This window comes from Lineus longissimus, chromosome 7, assembly GCF_910592395.1.
Source record: "Lineus longissimus chromosome 7, tnLinLong1.2, whole genome shotgun sequence".
In the NCBI taxonomy this organism is placed as follows: Eukaryota; Metazoa; Nemertea; class Pilidiophora; order Heteronemertea; family Lineidae; genus Lineus; species Lineus longissimus.
Genome location: NC_088314.1, coordinates 3,687,563 through 3,707,881, shown reverse-complemented (window position 1 = coordinate 3,707,881; position 20,319 = coordinate 3,687,563). Strand labels below are relative to the sequence as shown.

The 20,319-nt window shown below is 41.8% G+C and overlaps 3 protein-coding genes across 3 annotated transcripts; all 3 read right to left on the bottom strand.

Annotated features, from left to right (window-relative positions):
* Positions 1–490: 490 nt before the first annotated feature.
* LOC135491482 (uncharacterized) lies at positions 491–4,707 on the bottom strand. Its single transcript, XM_064777380.1, has 3 exons — positions 4,389–4,707; positions 1,665–2,806; positions 491–1,148 (listed from the first exon to the last, which is right to left on the bottom strand). Exons 2-3 carry the CDS (start codon positions 2,792–2,794, stop codon positions 899–901), a joined length of 1,380 nt encoding a protein of 459 aa, XP_064633450.1. The 5' UTR covers positions 2,795–2,806; positions 4,389–4,707; the 3' UTR covers positions 491–898.
* Positions 4,708–7,002: 2,295 nt separating this feature from the next.
* Positions 7,003–11,811, bottom strand: LOC135491040 (protein rolling stone-like). The gene is made up of 4 exons (XM_064776675.1): positions 11,546–11,811; positions 10,142–10,361; positions 8,453–8,584; positions 7,003–7,710 (listed from the first exon to the last, which is right to left on the bottom strand). Exons 1-4 carry the CDS (start codon positions 11,642–11,644, stop codon positions 7,274–7,276), a joined length of 888 nt encoding a protein of 295 aa, XP_064632745.1. The 5' UTR covers positions 11,645–11,811; the 3' UTR covers positions 7,003–7,273.
* A 931-nt stretch (positions 11,812–12,742) lies between these two features.
* LOC135491656 (potassium voltage-gated channel subfamily A member 2-like) lies at positions 12,743–15,663 on the bottom strand. Its single transcript, XM_064777629.1, has 2 exons — positions 15,260–15,663; positions 12,743–14,991 (listed from the first exon to the last, which is right to left on the bottom strand). The coding sequence occupies exon 2, from the start codon at positions 14,677–14,679 to the stop codon at positions 13,297–13,299; it is 1,383 nt and encodes a 460-aa protein (XP_064633699.1). The 5' UTR covers positions 14,680–14,991; positions 15,260–15,663; the 3' UTR covers positions 12,743–13,296.
* Positions 15,664–20,319: the final 4,656 nt, after the last annotated feature.

Here is a 20,319-nt window from a genome sequence, read left to right as displayed (position 1 = left end):
CGCCTGCATCTGATGAATATAAGTCAGTACACGGTGTAAGTATCACTTGACAACTGATACTAATGGCGAGGCTTGGAGTATGGGTTCTCCAGTGGCAGTCGGCGCCACCTGGGAGTGGGAGTGTTCTTCACACCACATATCGTATCTGACGCAACCTCGTTTACCCAGGGGTCATTGTGCGTTGCCACATAGTGTGCCTGTGATCCAAGTGGCCCGTATTTCATGAAAATCTTTTGGAACACACCTGCAATTTTGATGGCAGTGCACGCCGACCCCTCTTTTCCGTTTCCTGGATCACGCCATGCAGCGTATCTCGTCTTCATAAATTGGTTATCATTTACGTCGCGATCATTAAAAGGTATTTGTTCACATTGAGGAAAAGTTAATATCCCAGTGGTCATTTCATTTCCATCAATTGACTGTCCTGGGGACCTGCAGTCCTTGAAAGAATTCTTTTGCGTCAGACGGACAAAACTGATAGACACACAAAAAGTATACGATTGTCAAGCTTTATTGGTTCTAATTTAACAATGAGCATATACAGAAACTCGTTTTTTAGTAAAAATTTCCAAGTGAAAAATTGCTGTCAATTGAGACCATCTAATTCTCCAAAAATAAACATTAACCCCTGATTTCCTCAGGATGACCAATACCAAGCTGACACTGAAACCTGACCTAAGCATCCATTTTTAACCTGCGTAATACACGTAGGCTCTGTACTCTCTGAATTTTCAGAGGTTCCCCGTATATAAGTATGTATATCTCGACTGCGTGCTTGACGCACATTGTCTGAAAGCTAACGTACATGTAAGCACATGAAAGCATTGCCGAGAGTCAAGATGAGACACTATAATGAATATGCACGTGTCCTATAACTTTCCGAAGCCTTCCCGCAGTTTTAATCTGTTTCCTTCTCTTCCTCAGTTTCCTTGCTTGCCTTATTCATTTCCTTCTTATCCTCGATAGCCTCCTTGTTCATCTTTGCGATAGCCTTTTCCAAATCGTCCTTCAGAGCCATCGCCATCGCCGGGACCTCTTGCCTTGCCTCTTCCGTTGTGGGGTTCTCTTTCAGATACGTGTACAATTGGCCCTCCACTCCCCTGATCTGATCCCGGTAGGTTGTGCAAACGTCTTCAAGGGCGACCCATCTGAAATAAAGATAACACAATATATGATGTTATAAGTTGTTATGCGCAATTTTTTGTTTGTTCGTTTGATCATCGGATCAGTATGTGAGATTTCAACATTGAGCTGGTCAATTCTCACATGATTTCTGATGTCAATTCGTAGTTGAACCGCGTTCCTGATAAAGCGACAGCGACAGTAATCCTCTTATTTAAGTTGACAACGCGAATACTCAGCATAGTTCTGCGTCATTGACACAGAATAATGTTGCCGGCGGGAGAGGCAGATTTACTGTGATGAATCTGTATCTCCCGTAGCTTACCAGTCTACATCATTTTATTCCCTGAAATACCAATTGTTGGTCGAGTTTCTTAACGGTTGGTGTGACTTTTCTAAACATTCTCGCTACTTTCGAAACTCGGGCGAATGATTACCAAGTTTCAAGGGGTTAGCGAAGAAGAACGATGCGGAGACGTTGCATAAATAGACGATGCAAAGGCTGAGAAACACCTTGAATGACCCTGTACAACAATACTTACTTTGCATAACACTGCACGCCTTCTTTTATAAACGGCTTCGATCCCCACAGCTTCAACCTTATCGCTTCCGGTTTGTTCATCTGCTTCTCGATCTTGTCGACCATCTGTTCGTTGCCCATCTGCTTACAATGTTCATGCATAAGTCTCCAGAACTTTGACGCCTGTATCATAATGACTGTGATCGCTTTCAAGGCACTTTGAGCACCGTGGAGTGCGTTAATGGCGGCCTCGGAGAGACTTTCCCCGGCCTTAGCTTGCTGCATCCTCAAGACACAGTTCTTAAGCTCGAGTGTGGCTTTAAGCTTCTCCTCTCTCTGTCTATCGATCTCTCGAAGGGTCTTAAGACGTTCTTCCCTCGCTTCCTTAAGTATGTCACGTTTTTGACAGATTTCCCCATTCATCGATCGGAAAATACGGTCGAAGAAGGACCTATCACGGTTGACCCTCATCGCTTCATTTAGGTTGGATTCAGCTTGATCTTCTCTCCTCGCAGATGACGAATACTCTGCTCGCTTGCACGCTTCGGCCTCTTCTGCGCCTTTCTGCTTTATCTTCTCTTGCTCTGCTTTCGTTTCCTCCTCCTTTTGCTTGTCCTGGGCCTTCTTCTTCTCATTCTCTTGATTCCCTTTCTCAGTCATAGTGTCTTCGAGAGTGGCTTCGACCATACCAGTAGCCGTTTTAAACTCATTCGTCAGCTTATCAGAAGCGTCGGCCATCTTCTTAGCTACCTCTGCTAACGCCTTCAGGTTATCAACGGCAATATCCTCGAAGCCATCCAGAAGGTATTCATAGGTCGATTGGAGAGTGTCGATTACTTCCGTGCAAGCCTTCTTGAAAAGGACGACCGTTATGTCAGACTCCTGGCACAGTTTTGCAACAGTAAACCCAAGTTTTTGGACCTTGATCTGCAGTTGAGTGTGTCCGGTAACACCGTAGAAGGCAACTCTGACAAAACTACCAAGTTTCTGTAGATCCTCTACCAGTCCTGGTAGATCAAGATCAGCAGACAATGCATTCCTCTGCTTCACGACCAATTGGGTTGAAGCTTTGGGAACAATCTCCAAACTATATAGCTCGCCGTCGATGGTAATCTCTTTGGAAATCACGGGCACCACTTGTTTGCCAGCCATCTTTTGTCGTTTCTGCAAGACAGGAAGGTTTCAATATCATAAGATAATGCGGATTCCAAGCAGTTCAATACATGTTATGGGTTGTATTTGTCACCAAGTAAATGCCTTATATGTCATTTTGTCCACTGGAGTCTTCTACCATGGCATGAAGGAACAGCATCCAGCAAGCATGAACGCGCGCTGCACGACTGTAAAAACGGCTATTGTAAATGCCAGTCTCCACATAAGTCAGCATCGACCGCAATCTACGATCAGTCAACATGCATTGTACTAGACGCAATGGCCCAAAGCGCCGCGTAGCGGCAAAAAAGCGAAGCTGGCGAAACATTTATAACGGGTCACCGTCACTTATTATTGGACTTATAGCGCATTTACGGGGTTGCAACTATTTTGGTTAATAGTGTCACCAGGAAAGAAAAGCATGCGACCTAACGCCGATCTATTTGTATAAATTGATGGCTAAACTTTAGAATTACCGATCGGATGTTCCTCCGCACTATGTAAGTTGTGAATCGGTTTAAAGGGTTAGGGTTAGGGTTAGGCTACTTGTTCATTATTCGGTATTCATTCGCCCCTTAGACCTATACTTCCGATCGGGAATTCTAAAGTCGTTCCAAATTGATAATTGGAAGGTATATAGTTGGAAATATCAATAAAATAATCATTCCATGTCGTCTTTTGAGGGCATTTTTGATCGTAAAAAATATATGTGTACGTCACCGGAGTCTCTGCAATGATAATTTCATCACAGCAGTCTCGCGCAAGTAGAAGTTCTTTACCTATTAGTTCTTCACTTATTAGTCTGGCGGAAAGCCAGACGTTTTCCATTACGATTTCACTACGATGTTTGACCAGAAAGAGCAGTGCGCGAGATATGCTAATGAGCAGACTTCCCTCGCTTCGGAAGAATGTTCCATATCGCACTAAGCTGACCACTGCTGACCATGACAGGCGTGCATTGGACTGGTGCAGGTTGGAACTGAACATTGAATATGCTGGTGGTGACGCTTTCTGATGAGAAGTTGGTCGTGACTGATGCAGTATCCTTGGACTTGTCCACAGCATCGTTCAATCATTGCTCTCTGAGCTGGCTTGATTCTGTACTTACCCAAATACTGAGACCAAATGCCTGTTGACTGTGCTTTAAGAGAGACTGGCGCCATGCCAGTCTCTGGCGCCATGCCAGTCTCTCTTAAAGCACAGTCAACAGACACCAACCCCCTCAGACTCAAAAACCACAAACGCCCAACCCTTCCTGCTACCTTAATACTTCTGGGTCATACATGTATCTCAGGTCTCATTGAGACACTCGCACATGAAAGCACAAAAAAGTAATACAAGTCACACCGGTACCCAATCGTACGACTGTACTGCGTGGGGAATAAATTTCCGGTAACAATAAACTCTCCCGATCTTCTGTGACTGGTGAAATTGAGGGTGTAAGAATCCCCTCAAAAATGGCCAATATCTCTCTCCTCCGACAGCTATCAGCATTCTACTGTACTGGTCTACCGTCTTTGACAAGGCCCCGCCCTCAGGACGTATGAGTCAGGATATGGGAAGGGAAGATGCGAATAAATCGAAACTAACTTACCTTCTTGTAAAAGGCCTGTAAAATTAGTTGGCGTATTGTATCCTTTAGGTTGCTGATGATTATGATGAAGTTAACTGTTTATTTTCAGCTGCTTGCTCGTTCAAATGATGACAGTAGATATTATACTCTGAATACACAGTATAGGTAATGAAGTTTACGATGTCGTGCCACTTCGATGTAGTGCGCGGTGTCTCCTGGCGATGTTTAAGTAGTCTGCCGCTCGGATGCAAACGGCTTTTTCCAAGTAGCACCAATACGCGGTATTCGAAAGGAACCGAATCGGCCAACTTTAGGCAAACATCGAGGAAGTTGCAACAGGTTTTTGTGACTTTATCACGATGTTATCGAAGTAGGACTCGCGGAGAAATTTGTGTCAAGACCTCCTCTTCGAGTGTTTTTCTACTTGACATTCCTCATTTTCGTTGATAACACTTTGATCGATTGATCCCATTCATTTTTGGTCAATGTGGTTAATTAGAAAAATTTACCGTTCGAAAATCAATGTTGTGACCTTTCAAAGCATGGACACTGAAGCTATCTTGCATTTTGTTTCCTCGATAAGAGGCAATGAACAATTGATCTCAATTTTTGAACTCATTTGGGCCGATGAATTAAGGTGTCTCTAAACATTTGTATTTGTAAGCAAGTAAACCCAATTTACTTGTCACAGTTACAGGCAGAACACTATTGGCCAATAAACGGTTTCGTTCAAAAATGCACACTATTGAATTCTATTCTGGTAAATTAGTATTTTTAAAACATTAAATAAATGATAAGGTTTGACTCTCGTGAGACCGTTGCGAAAGTGCCGATAGGGTACAAGTATCTTCAGTGTTGAGATGGGAATACCCGTTTTCTTCGTATCAGCATCAGCAAGTACATGTAAATAATACCAGGGTGCCAGTGTAACGTGTTTATACATTTCGCGGTATTTGAACAAGTAGCTGCTTCCGATTGATTATGCAGGTGTAGAATGATAGATCTACAGAGGAAAGCAACAATACCCGGTAACTAACTTCCTCGTTGCGATGTTGAATGGGGAATTCCCCGATTATTACTAGTATTGGAAATTCCGTGTAGTTGAAATGAAATTGGCAATTCGCCACACAGGGCATTGGGCGAGGTCAAGTCTCGAGTAAAATTGGATTGAGTAAAAGTTGAGTTTACTTTTAGTTAACATGAACTCTTTACCCCAGGTTCAGGTTAACTCTGAGTAAACTCGGAGTATACTCAAAGTTAACCCTGATATAACCCTGGAGTAATTCCCAGTAATTGCCTTACCAGGAACAGATTCCATGAATCCTGAATCTGAGAATCTATGTATTATTAGGCTACATGCAGTATACCAGTTTCATGCTTCACACAGAACTGTCTACAATACTCAATAGATTTATTTGAAGATGGATAAGGGGAAAACGAGATTTCGTTGGACTGAAGAGAAGATGCTGTCCAGTTTGAATTACCTCAGGGAGAACCATAACAAGTTCAAGCTAGCGAAGAGGCACCAGACACTTACTGACTTTTTCAATGATGTCGCTAAAAGCCGGCCGGCCTCCTGGTGAAGTTTTCTCGTCTTTCTTGGTCGGCAAGAGCTACTAGGACAGGCATAAAAAACATGGCTGACAACTTTTCACCCTACAGAACTTTACTCAAGACTTGAATTCTTCCCAAGTAAACTCAGAGTTAACTCCTAGGAGTTTAAGTTTACCCTAATGCATTATTCAATTCAGTTTTATCAAAGATGGCGGCTCTGCTTGGGTTGAGTAAACCCTGGGGTATAATTTGAGTAAAACTTTGCACAAATCCAGAGTTTACTCTAGGTAAACCTGAAGTAAACTTTACCCCGGTTGAGAAGTCAAATATCGGGTATACTGGGGGTTATCTTTACCCTAGGGTAAAAATCTCAGGGTTACCTTTACTTTACTCGAGACTTGACCTCACCCATTGGCCTCTCATACGCGCCGTGCATGCATGGTAGTAAAGTAGTATACACAATAGGCGGAGGTACAACAAGCTTGTCTCTTGCCGAGAAATAACTGAACGTAGAACTGCCAGTCTGTATTTTATATAGCAATTTTGAACGTACAATAATGCAATGCGTAGTTTCTAGTTGGCGGGATATCTGTCTTGACCATGGACACAAGACACCGCAGTAACTTGCTTGGGTGGCCCTTTTGATAGCTCTAAAGTTCCCAACAGTATGATCGAAATTTGAACACGACAGTCTAATACGAATATAGCACGTCATTAAAGGGAACTGAAACCGCCAAGCCAGTTCGTATGACCTCGTTTTCATTTCCCGCGTATCGGGTGATCAGAAGGAGGCATGAATGAAACATGGCGCCTAGCTGTCAATCATTGAGTGACGTCACTACTATGGAATTTACTAAGAAAACTCATGAATGAAAGATCGCATGACTCGCGTGATTCTCACATGATTCTCAATAATAACAAATTGAACTGCGCATGCTCGGGCACTGGGGGCGGAGTAACAAATCTGAACTCGAATAGGAAGTTGGAAGTTTGACTTTCTCGGGCGGTGAAAGTCGAAAAGTTGAATAAATCGCTCGGCGGTTCCAGTTCCCTTTAAGATATACAAATTTGAACACGGCAGTTACGAATATAGTACTTTATTAGGATATACAATTATGTGTACATGATTATTGACAACGTTCGTCTGCGTATTTTGAAATGTATATCAATTTATCACAAACTGCCACAACCTCACTTGATATTTTTTTCTCGGTCAAAGCATTAATAACACAAACTAAAACATTAGCAACATATCCGCTATCGATCGATGGGGAATCACACAAATTCCTGGGGGACACTGATAACTGTAACACCGGCACTTCGTAATATGGAAGCAGAGGAGTCTTATGCCGTCAGTGGGTCGTCTCATCATCTTCCTTCTGAATGGAGTCGTAATTGTGATTATCCTCATCTTCTATAATTTTGTTCATTTCGTCTCCATATTCCTTACTTGAATAACACTTGTCATGAATAAATACACGCAATTTATAAAGACCAAATAGAACAATTTGGCATACGAGACTGAGACCAAGGCCAAGAAAGACAGCGCCGGTAGCTGTACCAGGCTTATTCCAGTCCATGACAGCATAGACGTAATGATTGCGGCCGTCTGGGCCAGGTCCATCCATAAGGAAGTACACAATGTTGAAGAAGGCGTATAGAAGGCCCAAGCTGACTGGATAGATGAAATGCAGTAGACGAATGGGCGTGGCCGTTACAAACAGGTCCATGAGGATGACTACTGAGTTGAATGAGTGTTTGGTCTCACTGTCGATTGATCCGAAGTAAACTGGAAGAGTGGAAACAGATGGAAACAATCTGTAACAAACTGAGGATGCCAAGGTGCCTAATCGATTGACTGTACAGAGTGGGGAATAAATTCCAGTAACAGTAGACCCGCGCGATCTTCTCCCGAACGAGTTTTAGAGGGTTGCAAGGCACTCCTTTACATACCTCAATTTCACCAGAAACAAAAGATCGGACGGGTCCATTGTTATCGGAAATCACCTCTTCATTTTCCCTTGAAATAAGACTTGAGCTCGTCTGTGTGGCCCGTAACCGGTATATTCATTCTTGACCGGTTTTATGGAGGTAGAGGATGGGCAAAGTGGCAGTGTCAGAAAGGATAGAAAACTGTTCTATCATATGTTGTGTCTTCAAGCTTTGGGCTTTTCAGAAAAGATTTTCATTCGTCTCAACCATTGCCAATGGTTGCCTAATGGCCAATAAATTGGCCATTAGGGCTGTACATATCGTTTTGAAGCAGTTTGGACCGTAAGGTGGCGTATCCACAGGCTGCTTCTTTCTGAACTTGTGGACAAGGTAGCTGGTAAAACCTGGACGCCAATTTTGCATGAATTAAATGCATGCTGTGATGTCCTCAGTCTGATAAAGCGCGGGTAGCACGTGTTCAACATTGAAAGTTATCGCAGGTGCGTTATTATAAAATTGAGTTCTCTTCAACAATCGTTTTACTGACTGAAGTTGAACTCACTGCGGCATGACAATGATGATGATGGTTTCATACTTACATGAATTGTCCATGAATACTAGGAAGACCCAGAAGCATATACTGATGACCAAGTTGGAGTTAGAGGCCATGTTGTACAGCATCCACGTGAATTTGATGTTTGCTGGAAGTGAGCCATCTTTTGGAAGCTTTTCTGAAAAAGATACGGCCGTTAATGCATGTGCGCGATGACGTTATAACACTAGCAAATCATCGAAGAGTGCATTTGTAGTACAGTATTTTTTTTTGCCACACAAGATCATACACGTACATGAACGCAATTACTCCTGTCTGATCTCATATTTGTTTACATGCTGTACGTTTAAAGGGAGTATTTAAACCACAGTCAGCATGACATTTTCCCATCTTTACAATGTTTTATGAGTGACAAAGGATTAAGTAGGTTACTTAAAAGGAGATTTGTGTGTCATTTTGAAGTAATGGCCAATGTCAACAATGGTATGTTGAGGTGTTTGTTTTTAAATATATAGTCTAACCGCCCCAAAGTACGTTTGAAGCAGTTGTCAATAGATACGCATGACTTGCTCTGTCAGAACGTATTTCTCGTTGACTTTCATCCCAACTGTTAGATATTGTATTCAACATGGCCTTTTCATTGCAAGGATAAAAAATACTATTATTTGACGTATATAATCACACTTGAAGTAACTTGTAAACAACAGCAATGTGTATCTACTGCAATTATCTCTAAGTTGATTTATTACACAAATTGCCAATACATGTACATGTAGTTGCCAACACATGTACATGTACATGCAAGTGCCAATACACTTACATGCATACGTCCTTATATAAAAATCCCGAAACAGACAATGTCATACAATACCGTATCATGTAAAAACTGCACTGAAAATACACTATACTGGTACAAGTAGAGATATTTGCTACTGCCTCGCATAGACAAAGTGCCCTCATGTAGCTACAAGTATCATAAAATATAGATACTTTGATTTAACTTCTCACTTGAACTTAAACTGAACTTTTCCAATGGATCAGCGGAAGTCAGTCTGAAGGGATTATTTCGTAGGTTGTACCATTTGTCATACTCATTTCTGAGTTTTACGATTCTTCAATGAATCAAATTTTAAACTAAAGCATAAATTGACCAGACTTATTATCATTTTATTCTGATGTTCTATTATTGTCAGTACAATTTCCCCCAGTACAATTTCCATATCTAACTTAACGGGCATGTTGGTTCCGGTGTTCAACGGGCCGTGGGAATAATACCAGATGGCAAGGCATTGCAAGATAAATAGACAATGCACATAGGCCTGCTATACTTGGTGGCATGCAACAAAAACCTACGCATAAATCGATATGTTCTATCGTGAAGAGGTAAGCTGCTTCATAAGTAAAATGCATTCTTGTGCTCGATTATAACTGAACCCGCGAAAGTTTTGATGGGGGAAGGGGAATTGTAGCACATAGAATCTAGATCAACCAACTGATCTCCAGTAGCCCGAAATCAGCACTGCCAAGATGAAGCTGTGCACTGTTTGATTGCAATTGACTTCTTTATGGTCGCAGTTTTTCTACAGGTCTGTACAGAACAAGCGTTTCGACTGGCTTCCAATCTGAGAAGGCGAAGCTTTGACCATGATGGGCCGATCCTTACCAGAGGCAAAACTTTAAGGAACGACAGGAACGTAGTCCGTACGAATAGGGAACGCACATTCTTTATACTTACTTTGACAACAGTAATAGACCAAGCTCTGAATAGCTAACAGGACGAGGATGATCCCCAGCAATAGGAATCCCCAGTTGGTAGCATATGCAAACCACACCTTAACGTCATTATAATAAAATGTCTGCACCTCATCTATAATGTTAAATACCAGCCAGGCGGTCACAACCATGGCTAGAACTACACGGTATATCACAAAACATCCCTCCGAAAAGCGTGGCCACTGAAGAGAAAGAGAAGAAAAACAGTTTTAAAAACAAGTAAATGATATGGTGCCTATTGTCAGAAATGCAATGAAACAACGTGTCTTTGATGTCCGGCATGTCTCGAAACAATAATACAAAACAATTGACATTACTCATGATGAAGAAGAATTTGGTTTCACTTGACACAATATTTGTGACCCGTCACAGCAAAATCAGGCGAATGTCGCTCTGAGCTTGGCAGGTTGAGAGAGACTGGTTGTTCATTTCTCTATTGTCTGCCTTTTGTGAAATATGAGCACATCAATTTCTTCCATTATCTCCTGGTGTCATTTAGGCTCATCTTCTGTGCGACGTGCGCCTGGTTTTGCTGTGAAGGGTCACATTTGCAAAATTGTGACAACACTTTCATTTCGAACAGCTGTTCAACTGATGCTCGTATCATTCCTTTGGGAAAAAAAGCATGGCTTGACCATGAATGTCATCTTCAGTATATATGAAAATGAGTCATTGTTGTCAATTACAAACGTACAAACCTCACTTTCCATAAAATTTGAAAAAAAGTTGCTGGTGTATCTGGGTCAAGTTGGTATCCATTTGTGAAACGTTGCTTTGTTTAATAAAAAAAAATACACGATACAAAACCAAAGATTGTTGAATGATAACATACCAGTAATGTGCTTCTTTTAAGAAGATTCAATTGAGTTGTATCTCTTAAAAACCACCCGAAGAACCCGCCAAGGTAGCTCTCTAAGAACCAGAACGAACCGTATCGAAGGTGGTACATTTATATTAGCCAATGCCGCTGGATGGTCATTATATGTATAGAAGTAGTCCCACGCAGAAAACTTTTCCTGGTTTCAGTGAATGGAGCCAAGTGGGACCACTGTCCTTTGTCGAATTTTTGGTGAAGTCATCTTCTGTATCGCTGTCTACTTGTTTTGGCCAAGGAGCGCATTATAATAATTAACTCTTGTGTCAACCAACCCCTTATCTGATTCAGACTGCAGAAGTATAAATCCTATTGCATTACATTTCGGTCGGCCAGGTGACACCAACAACCTGTTGTTTCTACAGTTTAACTGCGAGATATCGATGCATATCATCGAAAATCGATAAATCATGCATTGTGAATCTATAGGCATGTAACCACCCATTGAAGAAGACAGGCCTAGTTGAGATCTTTCTGTGATACAGAACTCACCTGCGAAGTCAAAAACAGCGATGGGTTATCACAATTTAGGCCTAAATTGCTCCAACTGAATTCTTCCTTAAGGCACCAGGGGCAAAGGTACGTCCCCATCTCTCTACAAGGGTTCGAACACCGAAAACAACGCCGTGTGAAACTTTTCAACTCTTCTTTGCATCCATTGTTATCATCATCTGTTGGTTCCGCTGGCGATGCGGAGCCTCGCTCTGGCGTACAGAGCCTCACTTGCACGGAGCAGCAGCTGTCCGAGTGTGTCTCCATCGCAGATTTTGTCATGAATAATGCCGCGCTTCTAGTGATCTCTGGATAAAATTACCCAGTAAATAGGTCATCACTAGGCACTTATTTTGACAATACTCAAAAATTTCTCTAGGGTATTTATACACTTTACCAAATATGCGCATTGCATTTTATTCCAAGCTGTAACCCTCAGGCTATGCTGGATGACGCCATTTGCTGTTTGGGTGCGGGTAGGCACTATAGGGAAACATGCATACTCGTCCAGGATACGCACTTCCAAAAATGTATACCAGCTTATGATATTGTTTACGTGGACAGTCTCGTTATACATGTATGTTTGTTGAATCTTTCCCTAAATAGCCACAGCGCGGTTTGCGTCATGACACATGGCCCGAAAAATCTTGATAAATACAGGTCGGGTGGCAACGTATGACTCATCCTGGTGGCTTACTAACGAACATCGTCTTTATGAATACTTGATAATACACGTAATGCTGATGCAATTTGAGAACATTAACTCGTGGTAGACAAGGAGTAAATGTCAGGCTAAGTGAGCCTCCTTTTATAGGCGACTCGAGTCTTTAAAAGTGCATTGTTTCGTTCTTGTTGTCAACACGCTTTGTACTATCAGAGTCTTTCAAGACTTTGATACTACATACTGTATACAATGGTTTACTGAAATATCCTCTATGTAAGAAGGTTTTCTACAAAATGTTGACGGTCTTTTTAGCGTTATCTTAATTAACTTTCCAGACCACTGTACCAAGTGACGGTCGTCAGCTGTTATCAGGAATCCTCCTTTCAATCTCTGTTATGCAAGAGGTTTTTGGGTTTTTTCGGTGCCAAGCCCATCTGCCGAGGTTTCGTTGAGCACCAATTACTAAATTGACGACGCTATTAAGTACATGTTGACAAAGAAGAACATGTGATAATAAAATAACAATTTAATTGACATAAATATACAATGCTTATCGCGTATACTCATCAGCGTGTTTTTAATGGAATGCCAGTTCTGTCGCGTGATGATAAGGTACGCGGTGCTCTATCATCCCCTCAGTCTGTCTAAGTTCTCTCGATCTTGTCCTCTACGTGCCACGAACATTATACCTCATTTTACCCACATTTTGCAGAATAGAAATCATACCTGAAAAGTTTTAGAACTGATTTTTACCTATTTCGGCAGTAAAGCTTCATATCATGCAGCTCACAGAGAATAGGTCTAATGTCCATTCGTAAATGGTTTGTCCGCATCATTTTGGGCTCTGGAGCGCGAGCTACTGTTTGGAGTTCTTTGAAGTTTTGTTTCTATTCTTCTTTGCCTCGCGGTCAAATAGGATCTTCTGGGCGTAAACATTGTGACGTAGTGCCTTGAATTTTGAAAGGTCAGGTCAGATTGTGCAGATCAAATTAGGTCAAGGGGTTGGATAAATTAATGCAAATTAGTTCTTCTTCATAGAGCGCAGGTTTGACGCTTTGATCATTGTTATCACAGTGCAAAAAAAGTGTCACATAAGCAGTTTTCCTGTTTGATGCCTGTAGTGTTTTGTGAAGTTTGCCACCAAGACCGGTACAGGTAAAGCAACGACCAATATACCAGTGGTAATGCACATGGTTCCCACGAGCTTCCCTGAGGTGCTTTGTGGAACATAGTCCCCATAGCCTACTGTAGTCAGTGAGACCACTGCCCACCAAAATGCCTCAGGAATACTCGTAAACTTTGGCCCGTGGTTTGATATCTCCGCAAAGTAAATTCCGGAAGCGAACATGACCACCATGGCTATCACGAAACATACGTATAAGGAGAGTTCCGCGGTACTTTTCTTGATGGTCATCAGAAGAATGCGAAGGCCTTGGATGTGCCTGCAGAGCTTGAATACTCTGACAACCCGAATGAATTTAAGGATCCTGAATAAGAACATGTATTGTGTGATATTCTTGGCCAGGCACAGTCTGTAGTGGTGCCATTCAATAACCGTCCCTGGGTAAGGAAAGATTGTGACGGCGTCAGTGATATTGATGAGTTTTTTGAAGAAATTTTTCTTGTCTGGATCTGTACATAATCGTATTCCTAACTCAATACAGAACCAAAGGACGCACATGGTTTCGATTAGGAAAAGTGTAGCCAGTTCTCCTACCATCGCAGAGTCCGAAACCACGCTTTCATCGCAACCCCTAGCGTGGTATTTTGGAAGCGTCTCCACGCAAACCATACCGACAGAGAGAACAGTCACAAACATCGACCACAGCCCAATGCAACGGGCAAGGATGGAACTGTGAGTACCAGAGAAGAGCTGCCAAAAGAATCGCATACAACTCCCATCAGGCATTTCTGGAATCATCTCTTCTAGATATCCCTCGTCTTGTCTATACTGTTTGATAACATCCTCACCTAGCTGGAAAAACTTGATCTCATTTTGGAAAATGTCGTCTTGGACCTCCATTGGTCGACGCAATATGCCGCCATTTTGGTAGAAATTTAGAATAGCGTCGAAACTTGGGCGATGTCGATCAAAGAAATACTCCTGCCTTTCGACATCCCAATATTTCTCCCTTTTGGCCGCACTACCTAACAGCGTGGTAGGAAATCTTCGAAGTGTCTTCAGCTGCGTTTCGTATATTTGCCCTGCGACGTTTATTTTGATTGTTTGACATCCTGCCTCTTGACAGTTGTGAGCCTTCTGATATAACTGCGCATGCGCCTCCAACAGTGGCACAATATCGCTACCAATCAGCGCTCGTTTCTTTTCCTGTTTTGACCAGCAGAAGAGTTTCACGATTGTATACTGTTTCCGGGGCTTCGGTACCGGAAAAAGCCACGAAGGTCTTCCATGACCGTGAATATTGTCTGCTATGTGACTGGTTGAGCGGCGGCGCTGAGGAGTCGACATCTTTCGGAAGGAACCGAAATAAATTCAACTCCTGAAGGAATACGGACCCGGGTTTTTCTTGTTTCTTGTAGATTGTTTAGTTGTTGCATATGGTGGGGTACCACACTCTTGACCGAGAGTCAAGTACAGTATACAAGTTGCTTCGTACGTACTTTAGATGCAGAATTCTACCTCAAATCGAAGTCATGCGGCAGTATATAGACATTGAGTATCCTTGTAAGAGAGAGTTTTCCTGATTTTCAAATCCTTGTCATCCATCGCTTTTTTATCAACAACACTGTCCAATGTGCACCATTAGGAAGCACAACCGACCTTAAATAGGAAATAATAATTCTAGAATAAGAATATAACGCATTTGAATCTTGCATGCAGGGCTAAAGCATATAGGCCTGATACCGTTATAAACAATGTTACATGGTCGAAAACCATGAATTGACTTTAGGGTAATCCGAAAGCTCCATTGGTCCGCAGAGTCAACAAATCTACTTTGTTTGGCCGACAATTTCTATTCTACGTGGTCAGTCGAACGTGTAATCCGGTAATTCCAACGTAGATACCATAAAGAACGAATAATGAATACTCTTTGTTAATTCTTGATTCCATGTATCGTTTGAGTACTCTTTACATTAAGTTCACTGCTGGCACGAAGAAGATATCACATCTTGTTCACATGTAGCCTTTTTCTCCATATGTCCATTTGGTAGACCGGACAGCAACGACGATCTATAGTTCACTCTTTTTCCATGTAGTTCACTCTATTCTTCATACTTTTGACGAATGCTTGAGATTGACTGCTCTGTTCCTTCACTGTAACACGGCAAAGTCGTGACGAATCCTCATTAATTTGCCATCCTTGCTGATATGAATGCTCTATCCCACCGAATACGAATATAAGACTGTCCTGATCTAGAAACAAATTCTCATTTACACCGTTCTACTTCACTCGAAATCTTTCATGTCTTTCTATGCTTGCAACTGCATGTTATAAAGCCCTTGGATAAATCATTTCATATTAACTTTGTATTGATATACCCTTGCCCCGGTTCTGTCGCTGGTATGAATAGGCCTTGTATACTTGCATGGCCAAACAATGTCGCAATGCTCTATTTTGTCACCAAGTACACACACGATGTGTAAACTTTACTTTCCTTTATTAAGTAGTAATGAAGATTAGTCAGGCATAGGCCCTTCAATGGCCTCTACGTGCAGTGTAGCCCTATACACGCTTGATTTTGGGACTGATTTAAACCATTTCTGACACTCGTAAGCTAAGTCGCCCTTAGAATTTTTCTTTTTATTACTAAAGGACACCGTACATATCCATTTATTGTCTTTTGGAGGTATGCCTCCGGCGAAATAAGGCCAGGTGAAACCAGGGAAGTTCTACACCCATCCCTGACGAATACCAGAGCGTTACCTGGTGCAGAGTTCTCTGAGCGACATTCAAATTTGGAATAAAGCTTCACATTTCGCTAAAACTGACAAATTAGTGGAAAAAAGAAAATGCGCGAACGGAACAACATAGCCTATGGATTTTCATATTTTCTCCACGGCCTCGGACGTGATGTTTCACTTGCCTGCGCCGATCTTTAAAGCGACATAACTTATATAAGTCGATTCTGAATGATATTCCATTCACAGTCGCCTTGTTAGAATATAATTGGTTGCTGTTTCGTTATGATTGATACATAGACACTAGCCTATTTTCCCTTTGTCACGCGTTCAAATATTTGTACATGTTCACTTGTGTTCTGAAGTAATTGCCCTATGTGTGATTGAATAATTTCCAAGCTGATATCAATCTCATCGGTAGGAATAAACTGCACGTTACGGGTGACCATTGTGAACGCCTCAGATCGAATGAATTTTTACTTTCTTGCCATGGAACCTTAGTATTTTATTTTAGAGATTAACTAAATGCATCTTGCATTTTATTTCATGATCAAGAGTTGGTAAATGTAGATTCTAAGTGCGCTGCTTTTCATAAGTGCAGTCACAGTGAATATTTTTATCGACCTAGAAACCTCTGAGCACAGGGACTTTCCCTTGTTGCGCGAATTAACACAATACAAAAAAGATCTTTGGCTCTTGATTCCTTCGTATGACAACTAGTAACATGATGTCCAGGCTTTAAAACAGATGGCGATATTGGTGGCATTATTTTCATCCCATCACCGTGGAAAATGAAAGGGTCTTGTTCAAGCCGACTGAAAGTTACGAGTTTCCTGTTGGTCATCTCCCAAATATGCACGTTACAAAACATACCCTGTTGCCAGCATGAACCCTCCACGACCGGCTATCTCATTATGCCGGGGTGAGGATGAAACATATGGTGGATTGGGCAGTGATCGACCGGTCATCACCGCGAGACCCCAACAGCAAAATCGAAATCCGACAATAGTACTTAAATAAATAATTGACAGTGGGCCTTGAGAAATTTTAATTGCAATACCTTTGGGGATCCGTACGTTGTATTTATGCAATAGCAACATTAGAAATTGTTGAGAACATCATGAGATGATAAACATGCTGGATTGCTGGAAAATTGATTACGTATACGTGCGACAAGCACGTATGACATGTACAATGTGTACCAGTATAATAGCATGTACATCATTGTACCAACTTCGGCCTGCATAGTTAGAAAGTTCTGGCATGCCTGGTGGTCCTGAACCTTCACGTAGAAAGCAGTTGGAAGGAAAGAAATATCGACTATAATTTGTTGGTGTGGTCATCTTACGTTACACAAGAAAGTCCACCTAAACACACTTGGTGAATATATCGTAAGCTTACATGTACTTCTTGCATGAATAAAAAAGTGACGACCTCGATAGAATCTCAAATTTTGATCACTGGATGGAATCTCACAAACTACGTAGTTTGGCCTTTGTCACAAACTAACTTTTGTATAGATTAGTGGTGACCACATGGACAAGAGAGCCGAAGGTACAGGATTCGCATTGACCACTGTATGACAGGTTGTTGGCCCGAACTCAACGTGCAGTCCGATAGGTTGGCAGCTCGTTCTCCAGAACACACCGTAGGTTTCTTGTAACTGTAATCTGAGTGTAACCCTTTGGCATTTCATGATCACGAGGCAATTTTCTTGAAGCCATAGCTTTACGTGCTTCGTGATCTTGTTACCAAATACCAGCCGTGATGACAGTTGTCGGATTTTACGTACCAGTGGGTAGAACATCATTTCGCACCACCATACTCATAAGAAGTTACTTTGGATTGCATAAGGAATCTGCCGATGGAAGCCAAATTGTTATCGATTATGGTTATTTAAGTGTTCGTCCAATCAGGCGTGGTTTCTTTCAGGGAGCTTAGTATTCAATTGGTGAACAACAATAGATTTGAGGCTTATGTGTAATTTGTATAATAGAAACTATGAGGTATATCAATTACAGCTGCGGCGCGCACATTGGACATAATTAGATCTAACACCAGCTTAAAGCTGATTTTCTTTTGTTCCGTTCAAGCTTTTGTCACTAAAACCCAGTTTTTCACTCTCTGTATTGTGCTAATCGGAACTGTGGTGCAATCGACCACCGAAATGGTTAACGTTAATATTCATCTCGTCACATGGTTTGGCGACTACACATCCTGCCAATGTTGGATGATCAAAGATAGGCTAGGCAAATAAGGCTGGCTAAACACTACGTCAAATCACCTTATCTCCCTGATGTGACACATCTGACCACGGCATAATTAGATTCAACACGTGTATTCTACACACGGCGTGTAATTGATGAAATAAATGACGATGTGACAACAACTCGGCGTATCCATCTGGTCGTGCTGCGCCCTGGGTTTTGGACAATTAGCGCATGCCCCGCTCTCGCCAAGGAGATGATTGGGCCAATTTCGCTGACCGTCCTCTCTTGAGATCTGACGAGGAGGCTTCATAGTAATGATGTATAAATCAGTATGCAAATATTGGTCCCCCTTGACACACACGGACTGTCAAACACACGGACTGTCAATATTACCAGGTATACCCTCCTCCTAGATGCAGTCAAGAGTCACATTCAGCTTAGAGCTATTTACCCAAATTCTGTTGAGACTAGCGAAATCAACGTACACATACTTGATGTAGTCGCTCCAAGCTGTGAAATGTTCGTCTCATGAGATTCGTGCGACTGGAGAGACTGGGGTATCTATCTTTATTTCGACAAGGAAAAACCTGATTGGGAAGGAAACAGCAGACCAATTTATTATTCAGTTGTCGATATGTATTTTGGGTTGATATCGTCTCAATATTTCAATGACCGTGCTTAGACTGCTAGATCTTGTTAGCGTTTGAGTTTTGGAATATTATTATATACCTACCAAAAGATAGAAAGCTTCCCTCAATACAGGGTACAGCAAAGTAATGATGTCCATGCAAGAAGGGGGTTAGGTGCCATTTATGTAATAGTTTTGATAACTACATGTATGTAATTTTCTTTCTTTTTTGTTAACACAATAAAGGTCTACATGTCCAAAAAGTCAGTGTGTCTTATCGAGCCTGGCTGTCTTAAAAGCATTGGTCATTAGCCTTAGGTTTTTGCTCACTTTCTCAAAACGGTAAAATTTTCATTTTGTTGACCAGCTTCTTGCCCCAGCATCCTTTCATCGGTTGCAATAGTTTATTCCATTAAAAGAAACCTGAACAAAGTGTTGCTTTCAATCTCTTTCAAGGCGCCTACGCACGAAATCGTTTGAGAATCGGGTTTTCTGTCAAATGCAGACTCCAATCGCAATAATTGAATGAGGAGGGATTATACAAGACACAACATTTTAAAACATTACTTATTGATTTAGCTAGCCGTTCAGGCTGATGCAACAGGATGCGGGTCCCAGCTGAAGTGTGTGACTGTGTCGATGGTGAACGAACAAGTTTCTCAATTGGTACAGCAGTAGACCGGTGTAATTTTTTTGAGTGTTGCCGTTTCTGAACTCTGTTTCCCCCTATTAAAGGTCATGTTCTCTCAAGAGCTGTATGATGGAAACATTGTGGGGGATATAAGAAAACGTCACACCGGCACGCTAAAGATCTGCACGTACACGTGGGATAATCTATGGCAGGGAGAAACGATAGAAATTCGCTCCCACTCCTACTCAACTGACAGAAATCCCATACGAAAACCCATCAAAACAAGGAAACAACCATAATTTGGCATTGGTAACGGAATTACCCGAAGCAGTAATTCAATTGCTGATATCAAACTGGTCGCTATTTCATTAAATATGGCAGCCCCGCGTTTCTATCAGTGTATGCCAGGCAATGTCTATAAGAAGATGAAACCTTCGAAGGCAGATTAGTTAGTAACGCCTTAAGGGTCTTTATCTCGACCCCCCCCTCACCTCCCCCCAAGTCAAATACAATCTGAAACGGTACACTGATAAACAGAAAACACCGAATATCACACTTACACAACACACCAGTATGTTTACAGTTGGACATCAATGTAGTTTATTATCACATAGTTGTCAAGGCACATAGCGTTCCTCTGACCTTTCTTGGGAAACACTGATAAACACATACAACCTAACGTTGTACAGTTCAACACCAGACTTAAGTATGTTTACAGTTTGAAGGGCAAGGTCATCTATTATTGTGAAACATAAAAGCATTGTGACAGCTGTCCCAGG